At 38.9% G+C, this 12,700-nt stretch overlaps 1 protein-coding gene across 5 annotated transcripts in view; it reads right to left on the reverse strand.

The window, feature by feature from the left end:
* The window catches only part of NEK7 (NIMA related kinase 7), an 86,242-nt gene that overhangs the window by 15,417 nt on the left and 58,125 nt on the right, over positions 1–12,700 (reverse strand). For all 5 annotated transcript variants that reach the window (XM_081010800.1, XM_081010798.1, XM_081010797.1 and 2 more), the window contains 4 exons: positions 11,011–11,119; positions 8,881–8,988; positions 6,086–6,180; positions 530–643 (listed from right to left, as the gene is read on the reverse strand). In XM_081010800.1, coding sequence (XP_080866926.1) covers positions 530–643; positions 6,086–6,180; positions 8,881–8,988; positions 11,011–11,119 — 426 coding nt within the window. The remainder of the gene's footprint in view (positions 1–529; positions 644–6,085; positions 6,181–8,880; positions 8,989–11,010; positions 11,120–12,700) is intronic.

The raw sequence follows: 12,700 nt of genomic DNA on the forward strand, positions 1-12,700 counted from the left end.
CAGAAGACACTTGCTAGCACAAGATAATACCAATGCTCCCATACAGGTGAATAAAAGAAAATCCTGCTGTTCATTTGTAGCAAACCGAAGCAGATGGTATTAAGGTTTTGGGTTTTCTGCATCCACTGTGAGTGGTTTCTCCTACACAGCATCATTCAAATTTTAATCTCTTGTATTAGAAGGAGGAGACAGGACCACTCTAAAGTATTATGTATTGCCTTACAGCCATCTCCTTCGACTCTTCTGCATGTGAAAATTTCAGCTTCAAACCTGCCACAATGTTGAAAGCACACCATTCTCTTGAGGAAGCATATTCAGGGATCAAGGAAAAAAAACTGGCACACTGTTGAGCCCACAATACAAACAAGAAGGTCATGAAGATGTTCTCATGCATAAGCTAAGCTTGTGCAAGAACATACCCAGATCCCAGTATAAACTGGAAACTTTTTTTTTTAAAGGCACTATTCAATATTCATCAAGTACTCATACCTCTAACTTCAAATATACCACAGAGAGTGGTGCTACTTACCTCTTCTGAGTAGTGATCTGATGGAAGAGGTGGATAGTCACATTGTTCAATCTTTTTACATAAGGAATACAGGTTCATTTTGTCACCATAGAATGGACTCTGCAGTGCAGCCATCTGTGTGGAATTGAAACAAAATAAAATGTATCTTGGATTTTTTTGTGATTTTTAATTTTTAATTTGTGTGTGTGGTTAGGAGAAATAAGTATATTTTCAAGGAACTACTTTTTGTTTCGAAAGGCCCTGTTTAATTTTTAAATGGAAAACATGTTACGTCAACTTCTTGTGATCTTCACTGCCCTTAACTTCATTATATTTGTTTCTCAATTGTTTTTTGAAGGGTGTGTGCCTAACGCAAGTGAAGCTGGTTTCTGTAATGTTACAGTCTGTTTATATATTTAACTGACATGTCTTTCTGAAACCAGATTATTATTCACCAATACTGACTTTGTAGGACTCACCAAACAAATAAAGATCTAATTTTAAAATGAGAATTCTGATCAGAATCTAAAAGAACTGTACAACAAGTTCTGCTCTAGGCTTGCATTTTTCAAATAGCACACTGCCCTCCCTACCCACCCACCACCACCACCATGGAAAATGGAAAACTAATTCTGAAACAGATAGGGTTCTCAAAACCAATTTGTGATATGGCATGATGGCTGAAAAATGTTTAGAATCCCACTGGGGGATCCCACTGTAACCCCCATGAGTACAGCTAAATTGTTCTTTGGATCATGACCATATTCCTCCTAGATGATCCCCTATGCTTTAAAGAATGAAATATTGCTGCGTAGTCTGCAAAGTACTGCAAAGTACTTTTGTAAACTATTTATTTCCATTTGGAGCCCACCTTCTTTTTGGGAACTTTGTGCAAGTTCCAGTTTACAGAGGACACCACCATGGGTGAGTAAGACCACACTGAAATAAGTTGAGTCATCCATGTTTTGCTTGAACTCCCAATTGTTTTTGTAGACCCTGGACAACTCATCAATCTGGGAAGGATGCTGCCTTATACTACATCAGGCTGCTGGTCTATCTAACTGAATGTTGTCTGCACTGACAGGTAGCAGCCCTTCAGAACTTCAGACAACAGACTTACCCATCCCTACCTGGTTATGCTAAGGGCTTAATCTGAGACCATTTGCATGCAAAGTAGATGCCTTCCTACTGAACTATGGCCATTACCCAAAGGATACAGTCTCTGGTGATTGTGAGGATAATGCTAAAATCTATCCTGAGTCTAATCTTTTGGCTGGTTTCAGAAACTTTAACCCTTTTGCTTTTTATGCGTATACTACTCCCTTTGTTACCATTTGGCTTTTTTGAATTTGCCATTTCACTATCTGCTTAGTTCTTTAAAATGTAATTTCTAAATTTAAGGTAAGAAAGCAATTTTTATTCAAAACTGGTTTCAGCAGAATGAAATTTGGTGCAGAACTGCAGCTTCTGTCCTCTGTGCATACCAAACTCCAAACACATATGCTGGAAGCAGAAATGCAAGTTGATACATGCATCAACACTTGATTTAATATGAAAACAAATCCTCACAAGCATGCTATGTTGCAGGCATAATTCTGGTTTCATGTACACTTAAGAAATTTACCATTATCTTTTGGCAAGGAACCTTTAAAGTAAGAACTTTAAATATCATTAGTGCACCTAATGTTTATTTGAAGATAGCCCGACTTTACAAAGGCAAACAGATACTGTGGTGGGATTGCTAACTTTACAGGGATTTTTTTATTATTAAAAAAAAAAATGTTCGTACTGCCTTCCAAACGCTTTAAATCTCTGAACCGCAGCGGTGTGAGCACTGCTTGGAGTGCGATGCTGCCCCAAAGTCAGTCACCCTTTTCTACATGTGCTAATAAGTTTGATTTTGGAAGGACAATGTGTACATTCCCCAGACAGGCAGAGTGTGTGTGAAACACGCTAGTCCATGCTGTGCTACTCAGTGAGCTTCAGCAGGGACAGGACAAGCTGAAAATGGCTCTCATCTGTCTTGTGGTCTTCCAGATAGAACATTTAACTCCTTCGCAACCAAAAGAAAGCTGCAAAATATTAGCCGCGGCATTATTGATAAAGGAGACTTTGGGAAGGAATCTTCCAAAATGGACATGAAGGCAAGGATTTTACAGCAAGGATCTCAAAATCCATTACAGCTGTGCGTGCACTAATTGGATACCATAAATATTGCATTCTCTTTTTAAAACCCCTAAGAGCAAAGGGATTAAGGCTCTCAAGAAAAGCGGTTTGCAAACTGTACCGGCCCCATAATATTAAATCTTGAAACAAGGTAATTCATGCAGCGTTTTTTGCCCCCTTTATGCGCGACAAAAAAAAACAAAGCCAGGAATTCCAACAGCAGAACCTGCACGAAATGCAGGAAATTCAAAATAAATGCAGAGATCCTGTGTGTTGGTACGCTAGGTGTTCATTAAAAAGTACTCTTGTTTGAATGCTGCAGAGTGTTAAAAAAGGGGGGGAAAGAAAGAAAGAAAAGCTGAATGTCCCCTAAGGAGTTAAAACAGGAATACTATATTTTCATGCATCTCCTGCTTTGACAGATGAAAAATGTCAACTGTCCTGTTTTTATTTTCAAGCTTTTGCACTATTCATCTGGTTCATTAGTGCATCTCGCTGCTGCCCCTGACAGCTGCTCGCCCTCTCCTCCCAGCAGCTGAATTTTTCAGGCTAATTTGATCCTCCACACTGAGACGATCGCTAGAATGATTGACTTGCTCCCTGACCTCCAGGGTCTGACTTTCCTGATTAGTATTCTGGGGGTGTCTGAGGGACGAAAGCCCACTGTCTGTCTTCAGGGCTGGTGGCAACGTGAGCTCTCTCTCTCTCTCCCACTCTTTTTTTGGGGGGGAGCTGTAAGCCACCAACCTACGACCCTGTAAGAATGCAATTGCTGCACTGAACAATAAAGGAAATGTGTAAAACCTACTTTTCCATGTAAAGGTCCATGTAGCAAAAGCATGGCATCTTGATTTTAATTAGTAAAGTCTACTTTGTTGCATATCAATTAAAACCGCAGTGATTAGAGTGTGTTTTGGGGTGGTTATTTAATTATTATTTTTTTTGATATCTCAGGCATATTTGAAAGTATAATTTTCCTGTTGTAAAATGAACCTTGGAAGAAAAAAATCTTCATAATAAGGAAAGTCAGTAATTGTTATTAAACTGTAAGTGATCCGCCATACAGCAGCCAGAAACAGAAAATAAACCAAACATTAGGTTTAGCTGAAAATCCAATCAACTGCCACAAATTAACTAGTGAAACATAGTCACTTGGACCTTTATGGAGATTTCATGAACAGTTTCCCTATCTTTAATCTGAAGATAAACATGAACAAATGCACCAAACATGGAAGTAATTAAAACATTTTAAAGGGCATTTTATGTTAGACAGGTAAAAAAACAATCAATTTCAGAGAATTATTGAACTGAAATACTCATACTTTATCAGTCCCATTGATGGCAATAGACGTAAACGGTCTAAAATTAAACTGCTCTCGATTAACTGTTTTGTGGGTTAGCCATTCTTATTACAAATAATTATTACAAATAGGATCCTTATTACAAATAATTGGAAGCACTGGATGATTCCATTCAACGAGATCAACAGCTGAATGAATTTCAAGTGAGTAAAATCTGTTGATAGCCAAATAAAATTGGACTGTGGATTAATTTTTAAGAGAAGAAGGAACAGATCCTATAATCATGGATCTTAACATTTGCACCTGTTTGTATACCAGCACAACATTTGTATTTACTCTCCTACGTAGCAAGGATCCTCTTGCTAAATCAGTAAATCTGAGGAGTGATTTCACTAAAACCTGAAGCTTATTATCAACCTATTGCCATCCTTCATAACATGACCTCACTAATTATATCCTAACTATCTGCAGCAATACAAAACAAAACAATCAACACACTGCAATGATAAATGAAAAAAGCAATGAAAGTACTGTCAATACAAAATGCAGCTGTTAATTTCATTAAAGGTCACAATTTTATAACAGGAAGCATAAGAGAAAACAGGGGTTCACAAAATCCCTATCCTGATCCACATAAATGTCTAAAGGAATTCTTCCATGAGGCTTTTATTTGATTAGAATACATTATTTTGATAAATATTTTAAAATCTACATTAAATTCCATTCTACACAGCCAAAAAAGACTTTTGAATTCCAAACCAAATCATACAGCTTTCCATTTCAAAAATTGAGGCACATTCTGGATCAGAAATTAAAATCAAAAATATGTGAGTGCACAATATGTTTTCTTAACATTTTTTCTACTAAAAGAATCACACCAGAGTAAGCTGCCAGTAAGTTGCACAGAGGATGCCATTTCTTTGAGCATCCACTAGGTTCTCTATGGGTGCTGCTGAATCAGTATTAAGTGGTTCCCCATGAAGAGCAGGGGCCTAATACTGTTTGTTTTTTAATGTGAAAACACCCAAGCCCCAGGATGAAAAATTCAAATCTCAAAAGGTACTTGAGGTAGCCATTGTTTATATGGTTAGAAGGGGCACTGAGTTGGTTACAAAGAAAACAATAATGTTTGCCATGGATATAAAGAGACAATTCACAAAATCCCAATTCTGCATTAGCAGGTGTTTCTCCTGATGGATAGCTTTAGTGAGTTCTGCTGAATCATGGAGGCAGGTGGTTTGTTACTTCACCTGGATGCTTTTGAGCTGGGAGGGCCTCTCTGGAGAGCATTTGGGTAGAAGTTGTAAAGCACAGTGGGAGAACCTTAGGAGCAGCTGTGCATGTCCTGAAGGATTTGGTTCAACTTGGTTATCTTGTTGATTCCTGTATAATTAGTATTAAGCCACAGGACAGGTTGGCACCGTAATTATCATGTGCATGAGTGAATGATTGAATGAATACCTGCTCATAGTGTTATTTTCCTGCTTATCTTTTAGGAGGTATGCTTACCAGATATATCAATTAATCTGACAGTAATTTTGTGGCTTTAATAACTGCAAACATTTTGACAGCTCCTTATGCAACTCTTAAAAGGTACAGGAACCCCTGTTACCCATTGCACCCACCAATCTTAACCAGAAATGATCAGCAACTTTTGAGAATGCAATATTTTAAAGGTTCAGTTTTTAGCAGAATTTTTTTACACTGATTTAAAAAGGTAGGCTGGTATAATCAGTGTCAGTTCTACTACAACCTTAGTGTGGATATGGTGGGCAGGTTTCTGTTCACAGCTAGCTATGCTATGGAATGTGTGCAAGTCTAAGGATGCAGTGCCAAGAATAGATCATTTCTAATTCAGGAGGTGAACCATTCTGAGCTGAAATTTATGGCAAAATTCTGCAACAGATTCATTCAGGATTGAGGAATGTATGTAAATTTTATCATGCTCAGCAGTAAAAGGTTAAGCTTCTACACTTTTGCTTAATACTACTTTATTGCCAAGTGGTTAATAGACGTAAAAATGAATAGCGGGATCTTAAGACAGATACAGAAAGACTTTTGAAAACATCACTCACCAATAAGTAAGGTGTACAAGTTAAAAAAGTATTACCTCATACAAGAGACATCCTAGAGACCAAATGTCCGATTTGAAGTTGTACCCATTTTCATGGATTCTCTCTGGAGACATGTAATAAGGTGTTCCCACTGCAACCAATATGGAAATATATTTTTAAAAAATGAACACTTAAAACTTCATCACAATGCTTTCAAGCAATATACATTCCAATATTTTGGTTGAAAAAAAATATAATTGCACAATTATTAACAAATATACAAAGAGACAATACAGAGGGATATTGTAAATGAATTTAATCTCATTTCAGGCAACCTTAGCCCTATTTTATAGAGTCGACTTCTATGATAAGCTGTTTTAAAAAGCTGTTTTTCAGTATCCTATCCCTGCTGGAACAACAGAAGTATTTTTCAATTCCTCTGCTTTCTATCATTCAAGTATGGGGCATTTCAATAATAATAATAATAATAGGGGCTGCAATCAAACACATTTACAAGGGAGTATGCCCCATTGAACACAGTGGATCCTACTTCTGAGTAGACACACATAGGATTGCACTATAAGAGTATCTGAAGTATTGACAGGAATGGTAAGGGAAAGGAGTGACAACTGGATTTTCCAAGGGAAAGTGGCAGGACATGTGCCTAGAAAGAACGGGACAGTCAGAAAACCACTTTCTAGGCATGGGACAAGCAGAAGTGTGGATGAGCCTTAAGACAAGAGTAGAACAGCACAGCTCAAAAGTGGATTAGAAAGTCAAAGGTTTCATAGGTTATGGATAAATGTTCTAAAACGCCAAGAATAACTAACTAATGAAGTCATGGTTCTTGGCCCCTTAAAAGTTTGTTTACATATTTCCTAAAAATGTATGAACAGTACCATTCTATGCATGCCCTCTCAAAAGTAAGTCGCATTAAGTTCAATGGGGTTTACTCCCCAGTAAGCATATATAGGACTGTATCCTAAAACAATATTGGCACGTAGGGCTAGTTTACATTTCAGGGCATGGGTGTAGATCTCCTTTTAAGCCACCCTGCATTTCCACATGGCAAGCCGCTCATATACGGAAAGCCGCTCACTTGTGTTCCAGGGCTGCTTGTCCCAAAACGCTAAAAGAATTTAGCAGGATGATCTGGTGTGATGAAAAAAAAACCAGCTTTATCTGTTTGCTGATCCAAACACTTCACAAAGTGGCAAGAGCTGCCACGCGCAGCAGTGTAAAAAGACTGTAATGTGTAGACAGGCCCCTGGGCCATTTTATGGGCTTTCATATTCCAGGAGGTTCTGATGCTGTGTCAAAAAGAAACTGAGAAATTTAAATGACACTGCAATTTAGCATGATAAAACTGCAGCATTCTTAAAATTAACTTTCTTGATAGTGATTTGAGCTGGAAAAGACTACCCAACACTGATCTGCTGATAAAGTCACAGTTGTTGCTGTGTTTATGGTACAACCTCCAATGACACGATTTGCTTCACAATAACAATACTAATAGCAGATCTGGCTTGTAACAGGCTACATATCTGCTGCTTACAGGGTGAGGAATTGGTGGAGAAAGAATTTGCAGACTCTACAGGGGGCAGCTGCAAGCACTAAGGCTTGGAGGTTTGTAGTTTACCAAAAGCAAAAGTTCCTTTAACCAGTAGTTCTCAGAAACCTGCTGTTACATTAGGGGGTTGAGATGAGTGTGAAAGATTGATGACAGGGGGAAAGAAGAACAAATGCTTGAATTCTGCAGAGTTTAGCCTATTCTAACACTTTAACTATAATACAAACTGAAGCATTTAAATAAGAACCTTCTGACTTCACACAATAAATGGGGTGGGAGCGGGGAAGAGCTGATACGTCCTACTGAGGCAAGTTTAACAAAAAAGACAACTTAGGTTTTTTCAAATGTGCTTTCTGTCACTCTTCTTTGAATACCAGAGGGTGTGGGAAGGCCATATACCAAACCCGGGTGATGCCATGGTAAAAGTAAAAGCAAACCTTTCTCCATCCACTGCATAATTAACCATGGAGTTCATTGCCACAAGAATGGATCTTGTGAAGGCTACTAGCATAAACTCCCTTTAAAAGGCTCTTCAAAACATCCAATGGGGAAAGGTCTATCAATAGTTGTTAACTAGAAATGAAATATTTGCATCTGGAGGAGAATATGCTTCTGATTACCAGGTATGGGCAATTAAGTAGTGGGGAGAGTTTTCACTATCTAGCCCTGCCTGTGAGCTTTTTCAAGAGCATTTGTTGTACTAGTCGGATCTTGAACATAGCTCTGAATGCCCGTTCTTATTATCTTTTTCTGCTGGACTTTTGCAATGTGCCAATGCCAATTAGAGGTAAATTGTAAAATGCATCCGACATAAACTCTCTGCTCTATGATCAAGAGGAATCCACCGCAGGTCTGTCACCCCGAGAAGTCCACCACTCTAAAGGGAAGCAAAAGAGGGAACACTGTACAAAACGAAAGATTGCTACTATGCAATCTAAAATAAAATAGGAGAGTCCCTCTTGGGGCCCACCCGAGTCCTCAATGCAAAAGTTGTAGGGTGCTGTGGCCCGGGATTGTTATGAGCCACCTCTTCCATATGGGAACTGTTTACACAGTGGCTGCAAGAAACCTCAAAAACCACCACATCATCATCAACTACTATGATTCCATGGGAATGCCTCACTTGACTGACAAGGTCCAGGATTTCAGTCCCTGAAATGAGTGTCATCCTCTGCAGGGCCACTTCCTCTTGCTGACCTTTCCAGTAATTCATGTGGGGCAGGGAGGGCCATTTACTGGGGTGAACATACATCATTTTACAATCAAGGAAATCTCTCTGACCTAAAGAATGAGCAGCCGTGGTTTTAGAGCTGAAAAACCTTCCCAATCCAAGATCACCAAGTTTTACTACTCCTGTAGCTGTAATGAATACATTTGCTGGCTTGATATCTGTAGAAAGAAAAATATTTCAACAGGTAACAGTAGAATATCCATGACTTGCGTGTGAGTGCTCATCTAATTTTGCTTAAGGTTAAACATATATGTATTGCTTTAAAATATTTAAAAATACCAATTATGCATACTCAACCCCCATAGGCTAAATTTATTTTTTTATTATTAGCTATTTTTATTATTTCATTATAATTTATTAAATTTCTATACCATCATTTATCCAAAGCTCACAGGCAGCTTACAACATAAAAACACAAAAAATACATAATAATAATAATAATAATAATAAATTTTTATTTATATCCCGCCCTCCCCAGCCGAAGCCGGGCTCAGGGCGGCTAACAACAATAAAACAGTACAAAAGTACAGCATAAACAACAGTCTAAAATCATTCGTTATAAAATTAATTAATTCAAGCCACTGGCAACTATTGGGCCAGAGCTCCGCGAAGATTGCCGAGGGAGGGAGTCAGGCTGTGCCCTGGCCAAAGGCCTGGTGGAACAGCTCTGTCTTGCAGGCCCTGCGGAAAGATGTCAAGTCCCGCAGGGCCCTGGTCTCTTGTGACAGAGTGTTCCACCAGATCGGAGCCACAGCCGAAAAAGCCCTGGCTCTAGTTGAGGCCAGCCTAACGTTACCCCACCTCCACAGTTTAAAAGCCATAGATGGTTTAATCATCCATTTAAATGAGCAGCATCAACCTCAACATACTTGAGATCAAAATGTAAATGTTTTAAAGCTAAGTTTTAAACAGGAGCTTTAAATTTAAGCCTCACTGATTTCAAGAGGAAGTAACATAGAAAAACCTGCTCTTAGGACTCAGGAACTGTCATGCAAAATTTGGTTACATTATCTTAAGAGGTGTCAAATTGTACAGGAAACAATTTCCCACAACTAACCATGATCCTCTGATTTCCTTGAATGCAATGAGATTTCAATGAGCACTAATGATCATAGTGCTATAAGTCAGTCTCTCAAATGCTCTCCCATGTCTCTGAAGGTTGATACAGATAAGGAGAAAAGTAGTTTCCCAGTTGTTTTTTGGCAAGGAAATAGTCATACCTCCCCCTTGGAGTTTTGTGGTAGGCCAGTCTCCTATACTTAAAGGGAAGTTGTGTGTGTGTTTTTAGCTCCCCCAGGTTAACAACATCTTTTAAGCACGTCTTATTAAAAGTATATGGGTGCTAGGCCATGTTATTCATACTCAGAGTAGAACCACTGAAATCAACAGGAGCTACATTTACTGATTTCAGTTGTGTATACTCCTGATATAACTAGTTATGGACATCGTCCTGTGTATCTAAGAAGTTTGACAAACTTAGAGACTGTTGTCCTGGAACCAGAGAACCAGAGAGAAGAAAAGCACACTCTGTTTTTGCCACCTCCCAGGGCACTAAGTAGCCCTGACCAGTTGCACTTCCTGCCTCCCAGTCTGTGGCAGTCTGCTCCCATCCATCAGCCAGACAAGGAAGCAGATGCAGAGAGCATACTACCCCTTCCCTGCCAGGAAAACATTCTGCTCCCTACTGCCAATTACCCTCCAAGCGCAGAGCCAAAGGGAAGCGCACACTGACCCTATCCATCAGCCAGAGGGATAAGGGCCGCTAGTGTGTGTGTATGTGTTTGGTTTTTATTATTATTACCTGAATTATTTTGAGAGGCGCATAATCCAAAGATGCAGAGTAAGTCTTCAAAAATAAATGATTTTTAAGAATCTGCAGCATATACATAGCATGCATATGAATTGTAAGTTGTTCATTTTAACCCATAATATAGTCATCACTCCAGTGTACCAGCACAAATATGTTTTAATGTGTTCTCGCTAAAGGAGGGACCCAAGATTATTACTCTCTGCACTGAGCAATATTTATCAAGTTACCTATCCCGAAGAGGAAAAGCAATTTGTAAAAAGCCATTGCAGTAATATGCACACTCACACAAAATCACATACACTGGAAATATATTTTTCTTTCAACCTCTACACTGGAATGACATTAGCTTGATTAAATGCAATTAAGTTACCTCGATGCATGACGCGTCGTGAATGCATGTGCTCCAAGGCACTGCATAGCTGAACAAAGTACTTCCAAACTGTCCTTTCAGGAATCAGTCTCTTCTGCTTCTTGAAATGCTTTAAAAAATAAGAACAATAAAATTAACTACTGCCAAAGCAGATTTGTGAGTAGCCCAACGTCGTAAAGCAATAATTTGGTTAAAAATTATTAGAAGGATAGGATTTTAAACAAAATATTGCTAGCCACCAAAGGGTCATGTTTAACCGATGAAACAAAAATCCCCACTGGATACACCACCACACACTTAATATAAGTAGATACGAATAAACCCAGCTTGCACCCTAAGGAAAGTTTGGCAGGTCACGGTCTGATTGAGAACTCCCTCGAATTTGAATTTAACCTACAGCTTCAGGGCTGGAAGGTAGAGCTTTTGATGATAATGGCTGCCCCCTATCCCTTTTAGAATATGATTTTACATTAGACCAGTTTTGGCAGCACAGTAAACCATGGTTTATCACGACCGGAATAAGCTGCAGAGAGCCACTGTACGCTCCACCTCCAGCATGGCATTGAAGGAGACCCTGAGGCATACTGCAGTTCATGCCTATCATGGTGCCTGAACCAGCTCATTGGAACACATTTCAGACTACAATACTATACCACAGAAACTTTGTTCTCGTGTTTGTACTATTAAACTCATGCACAAACTGCTTCCCAATGAATTTATTACAGTATTTTCTATTATTTGTTTAAAACTTTCTCTTCCTCCAAGGACCATGCAGGGTTTCTAGGTCTGTCTAGAAACAGTTATTTGACCAAATAAAATGGCAGGGGTGTGTGTGTGTGATTTATTTCCGTAACTGTAATGCCAGGACAGGAAAACAACTGCATGTTTTTCTTTTATTGTTGGCTTAGGATACTATTACACTGCCAACTCTAAAGACCTGCAAGCGTGGCAGGTGTAAGGCGGCTGTCAGAGCTATGTTCAAGCTGAGAAGAAAACTGCCACCCATAAGTCTGCCACTGATCTATCCTATTTATATGACATCTTCCTCTTCCTTGACAGGACAAGGTCAAGTGGGATAAAGAAAATGGCTTTAAAAGAAAATTAACAGCTGTGTGCTGAGTCAACCAATATTTTAAACAAATGTAATGCTAACTACAATGGCAACATATGTCCTTTAGGTAACAAAACCTCGTTGCCAAGGTATTGAAGCTGCACCCCCACCTCCATTGCCCCCAAATCAGTTAAACATGCACTCACTGAATAGCAGAATCTGCAGAGTGTGGCACTCTGAGCCTAAACACATTTACCTGGCGGTAGTATTGATTTATTTGGAACCGTGAACAAATTGAAACATTAAAAAAAACAGCACAAGGTACTGATATTTTAGCATTAAGTGGGAGGTTATATTTTCAAATGCTTCCCTGTGTAAAAACAAAATATGTTGCAAAACACAAGAGGTGTAGTATGAGGCCTGATGCTCTAGCCTTTTACCTGCAGTCTTAACGTTTTATCACCACATTCATTCTGAAGCATGTTCACGGGGGTGGGGGGAGAGAGAGACCATATAATTTCCCTTAATATTTTAATCAGCTCTCAATTCCAGATAAGGTTTCATGCAAAGGCGAAGAAGCCATATAGTCACCATTTATTTAAAATCCAGAAATCACGAATTCATTCAGAAATGTGCTGC

This window comes from Podarcis pityusensis, assembly GCF_964106645.2.
Source record: "Podarcis pityusensis genome assembly, chromosome: 6".
NCBI classification, from domain to species: domain Eukaryota; kingdom Metazoa; phylum Chordata; class Lepidosauria; order Squamata; family Lacertidae; genus Podarcis; species Podarcis pityusensis.